At 38.2% G+C, this 5,739-nt stretch overlaps 1 protein-coding gene across 1 annotated transcript; it reads left to right on the forward strand.

The window, feature by feature from the left end:
- Nucleotides 1-546: 546 nt before the first annotated feature.
- LOC108526327 (acyl-coenzyme A synthetase ACSM6, mitochondrial-like) lies at nucleotides 547-5,486 on the forward strand (the record flags this gene model as incomplete). The annotated part of the gene is given in 4 exon segments (XM_017867053.1): nucleotides 547-749; nucleotides 3,934-4,078; nucleotides 5,330-5,367; nucleotides 5,369-5,486. Coding segments are annotated over 4 exon segments (447 nt in total), but the record flags the coding sequence as incomplete, so codon positions are not given.
- Nucleotides 5,487-5,739: the final 253 nt, after the last annotated feature.

A 5,739-nucleotide genomic window follows, 5' to 3' on the forward strand; every position in this document is an offset into this window, starting at 1 on the left:
AAGGCTCTATTAGAACAGCCTCTGGCACACAGATGTACCCAGCATGTCCCAGTCTCATAGGAGGCCCCCAGTAGGTGTTAGACGGATGCAAAATAATCTACAGAAACAGCCAAAGGCTGGAAGTTGTTTTGTTGTTGTTTTTCGTCTCCAATGCAAATCCAGAAATCCATAGCACAAGCTATTCTCAAGCCAGGAGGAAACAACAAAGAGGAAGTTTCCACAACCCCCTTGCATCATAGTTTCAAAATCAGGCTACATTTCAAGTAACTAGTGGTCTGAAGCCTAACCATATAAATTTAAGACTGCTCCAGGGGAAAGGATAACAGCAGCAGAGCCACTGATCACTGGGTTGTTTCAATGAGCTCAGTCTCCTGCATGCCTCAGCTCTTCCCCAGCCACCATCATGTTGCTGCCCCAATACAGAGGACAAACTTCCAAGAGAGGGGGTATTCCAGAGACCTCATCTGTACATTCCAGAATGTTTGAGGAAATATTATCTGCTCAAAAGATATGTATGAAGCCTTATTTGTGACTTTTTCAGGAATCATCTTTGTGCCTGAGAGTCTCCAGCTGACTGCCAAGGAAATTTGCTATCAATTACACATGTCTAAAGCCCAATACTTTGTGGCCAGTGAGGCTATGTTCCCACTCATGGACTCTGCCATGTTCGACTGCCCTATCTTGAAGACCAAGCTCCTGGTGTCAGATAAGTGCTGTGATGGGTGGTTGGATTTCAAGGAGATGATTCAGTAAGTGGACACTGAAAAAGAGAAACTTAAATCAAGAGAATGTCTGATTTTGGAAGACAGAATGTTGTATGAGAAGGTGGTGTGAGTGGTTGTAATGAAAAGCTTAATGGTAATTTCTAGTCCTGAAAAAAAAAAACAAAAACAGAGTAACTTCCCAACACCACCAACAGAAGAATCCCTGATCTGGCCTACAAGTTCTCAGTCTGAGTGAAAGTCTCATCTTCTGATTCATACTTGAGCATTCATTCTGAGATGGTAAAAAAAATAGGTGATAAAATATAAACACATATCAAAACATAATAAAAGCTTATATATAAAATATATATAATTATATAATGGAATACCATTCAGCCACTAAAAGGAATGAAATTATGTCTTTTGCAGTAAGCTGAATGGAACTGGAGGCCATTATCTTCAGTGGAATAACAGAAATGCAAAGTCAAATACTGCATGTTCTCACTTACAAGTGGGAACTAAATAATGTGTACACACAAATATAGAGTGTAGACTAATAGACACTGAAGACTCGCAAAGGTGGGAGGTTTTGAGAGGGTGAATAATGGGAAATTACTTAATGGGTACAATGTACACTATTTTGGTGATGGTTATACTAAAAGCCCAGATTTCACCATTATGTAACAAAACTACACTTGTATCCCTTAAATTTAAACAAATAATAATAATAAAAAACTCACTGGCACTGGGATATGAGAAAATATATATTAAAACAACAAAATGATGCCATGTTTATCCTCAGGTTAGCCAAATACAGTAGTCTCCCCTTATCTGTGGTTTTGTTTTCTGTGGTTTCAGTTACCTGTGGTCAACCATGGTCCAAAATAGTTGACTACAGTACAATAAGATATTTTGAGAGAGAGAGAGATCACATGCACACAACTTTTATTACAGTATATTGTTGTAATTGTTCTATTTTATTAATTATTGGTTTTAATTTCTTACTGTGCCTAATTTATAAATAAAACTTTATCATAAGTATGCATGTTTAGGAAAAAAGATAGTGTGTATAGGGTTCAGTACTATTTGTGGTTTCAGGCACTTACTGGGAGTCTTGGAACATATCCCCCAGGTATAAGGTGGGACTACTGTACTAAGTTTGATAATTATAAATGCGATCTTTAGAGAGTAATATTTTAGTGTTCAGAGATGTAAAAAAAAAAAAAAAAAAAAACAGTGAACAAGACAGACAAAGCCCCTACCCTCATGGATTTTATATTCTAGACAACAAAATGGACCACAAGAAAACACATAAACGATCAAGGTAATACAGTTTCCAAAAGAAACTCCCAACCAAAACAGGCAAATTAAATAGAGTGATCTTATGTGGAGATGGGGTATTTATTTTAGATTTGGTGGCTTCTTAGGAGAGGACAAGTTGAGACTTGAATACTATAGAGCCAGCCTTTTGAATATCTAGGAATAATATCGGAGAGAATACTAAGGTAGAGGACCTGAGGTGGGAAGGAGCTTGACTTGTTTGAGGAACAGAAAGAATACCAGGGTGCCTGAAGTGTGGTGAGTGGAAAAGAGAGTGGGAGGAGAGGAGGCCGAATAGCAAGGGAGAGTGAGATTACAGCGGGTCTTGTAGGTCATGTAGGAGTGGTCTGTGGAACGTGGAGGGGAATGACTTGATCTGAGTGACATTTAAAAAACTCCTTCAACTGCTGTCTGAACAATGAGAGACAAGACAGGTAGTAAAGGGAGCTGGTAGAAGGCTATTGCAGTCGTCCAAGTGAGAAGCCGTGTTGTTGTGGACCATGATGGTGGCAGCGGAGACAGGACTGGGAATTTGCAAGGCAAATGAGGAACTCGCCTCAGGCACAAAATATAAAGGGGTACTGAAAAATCCAGTGATCAAGATAAATAATATTTTAATTTTCAAATACATTTTAAAATCAAATTATAAAATAATTTTCATAATTGAAGTTTAAAATTTGTATATAATTTTACATATTTATTTTATATATGTATATCATCTGTTTATAATTTTATAAATTTTATGTTTTTAATACAGTAATTTAATTTTTTAATTAAAAAAATCATATTGGCAAACTTCTGCTGACAGATCACCTGCTTCTATTTTTATAAATACAATTTTATTGGAAGCAGAGACAAGATTAGGGTGACCAAGTAAGGTGAGTCATGCAACTGCCTGGTTGGATTACAGGCTGTGTGAGAACTACACCTTGAAGCTGGCTTGATTGAATCCCATTCCTAAACCATATGGGGAATACTTGACTACTTTGGGAGCATTCATTGTCATGTACTTATTTTAAATTTTGTGGCCAGGCACGGTGGCTCACACTTGTAATCCCAGCACTTTGGGAGGTCAAGGCAGGCGGATCACTTGAGGTCAGAGTTCAAGACCAGCCTGGCCAACATGGTGAAACCTCGTCTCTACTAAAATTATAAAAATTAGCTGGGTGTGGTGGCAGGCCCCTGTAGTCGCAGCTACTTGGGAGGCTGAGGCAGAAGAATTGCTTGAACTCGGGAGGCGGAGGTTACAGTGAGCTGAGAACACACCATTGCACTCCAGCCTGGATGACAGAGCAAGACTCCATCTCAAAAATAAATAAATTAATTAAATTAAATTTGGATATTTTATTATTAATTTTTGACATAGTTTTGATTATTTTGAAAATATTTTGATAAAATATTATTTATCTTGACTACTGAATTTGCTGGTATCCCCTTAAATATCATGTCTGTCACAAATGTTTCACTTGCTCCACCTTAGTCCCAGCCCTGAGTACAGATAACGAAGAGACACAGACTTGTGACATGTTGTAGAGGTAAAGTTGTCAGAGCTTGCCAATGGTTAGGATGTGGCATAGATAGCTGGGTAGATAAGTAGATAGATAAAGAAAGACTGATAATAAGGATTACTACAGATTTTTGCCTTGAGCAACTGAGTAAATAGAGGGTATTTTACTGAGAAAAAAAAAGGCTGAAACATAAAGGCATAATATATTACTTATCCAACAGAAATTAATGCAAAAAAATTAAGGGAAAAAATGGCAGCTTCACCTCTAATAAATCATCCCCCAATATACCAAGATACTAGCTGTTATTTTAAAAAATCAAAGATTACCAAACCAGGAGCCTAGGCTCTAGGTCAGAGAACCTAAATTTAGAACCTTGCTGTTGCATCTTTTGTAATTTATAGAGTTGTACCTCCAAAGCAGACCTTCATGGGGACCAAAAGTCAACATCCAATGGCTATATTCTTCACCAACGGGACAATGGGAGCTTCTAAACTGGCCGAGTATTCCCAGTGTGATTTGGGAATGGAATTCACCCAGGCTTCCAGATATAGTTCTCACACACTCTGTTCAGGCTTGAAAGCTCTTCTCTGGGGTGGTAAAGGGAGAGTTTCATGAGACTAAAACTAAGAAAAGAGTTCATTACTCAAGATTGCAGAAAACATCAATATTGAGAGAAGGAACAAGGCTGAAAGCAGGGTGGGAGGGTGTACAACAAAGGATCAAAAGCAGATTGCTATAGATAAAAAATCTAAGAGTATGTGGAAAAAAGAGGAAGAGCAGTAAATCCATGCAGCTGAGGAGGGATCCAGGATGATTACCCCAAAGACGCACCGTTGGATGTTACTTGTTCTTCAGTGCTACCAGCACCGGGGTGAATAATTGTGTTGACCACTATATGTAGTAATAAACACAGAGGTAGAGGCACAATTTATGAGGGTTTGGGGTTCTAGAGTCAGATTCTAAGATGAAAATCACATGTCATCACACTACCCCTTTAAAAACATTATTTAAGTAGCTCACGAATACTTTTGGGCATGAGTCACTGGGCCAATGTTAATGCCTCTTTCTAGCATCAGTAAAATTGCCACAATTTTACTGGCAATATCCAGGCTTATTACTCAAAGCAACAATGATCAAAACAAGGCTTCTGGAGTTCAGAAGTAAATGCCTCTTTTGGCAAATTCAAGGGATGCTGAAACTCATTTCAATCTCTTTGGTTGAATACTCAATTAAGTAATTAATTGGGTGGCATTTGTTTTAGTTTGGCTTGTTTGTGGTTAAGTTTCCCGATCTTACATTCAATTCTGCGTAAGATAAATGGTTGTGTGTTGTGACTCCACACTCAAGTTCTCTTAACAAACTCTACCCAAAGGTCCCTTAGGGGAAATAGGTGTATGTGATGTTCATAATCACTTCAAAGGCTTTGACTCTCACAAGCTATAATGGCCAGTGGATATCAGGTAGAGAATTAGAATAGGAGAAACTATTCTAACTCATTTATTAAAATGGTTTAGGAGATCATTCATTTATTCAAATCATTAATTAATTTTATTAATTACACTTCAGAGACACTTCAGAGACCCCTGAAAGCCATGAATCCTAGAAGGCAGTATCATATTAAGTGATACCCACAGAATTTAAGGAGACTCCATTAGCCTCCTGGCCTCATAGCCTTTGCTTGTTTCCATTTGGGTGGTCCTTGTTTCTCTCCACAGGTTAGTGCTTGATAATAGCAAGAATTATTATTGTTGCTAGTACTAACATGAGAAAATCCAAATGGCTTTCCCATTCCTCTTTAGATGGCGGATGGACCTCCTGCCAACAAGTATTTTGTGGTCTAAGTGATGCCTTTGATGGATCTTTATCTCTAACTACTGCCTTGGGAGCTCAGCTCCAAGGAGCCCGTATGTTTCTGTGTCACATGCCAATTTTCTGTCCTGAGATTGTTCTAAATGTAAGACCAGGTCCTTGTTGTGGGACATGGGGCAAAGGCCAGAAAGAGGTATTAGCAATGGCTCAGTGGCTCATGCCCCAAATGGGGCAAATCAATAATTAAATCTGGAGTGTGATCTTGACTTAAAGATGCTCTCCCTACTTCTGAGAGCAATGCCCTCTCACTTCTTTTTTTTCTTTTTTTCACTCTTTTTTTAAAATTATACTTTAAGTTCTAGGGTACATGTGCATAACGTGCAGGTTTATTACATATG

This window comes from Rhinopithecus bieti, unplaced genomic scaffold (assembly GCF_001698545.2).
Source record: "Rhinopithecus bieti isolate Rb0 unplaced genomic scaffold, ASM169854v2 scaffold_3898, whole genome shotgun sequence".
In the NCBI taxonomy this organism is placed as follows: Eukaryota; Metazoa; Chordata; class Mammalia; order Primates; family Cercopithecidae; genus Rhinopithecus; species Rhinopithecus bieti.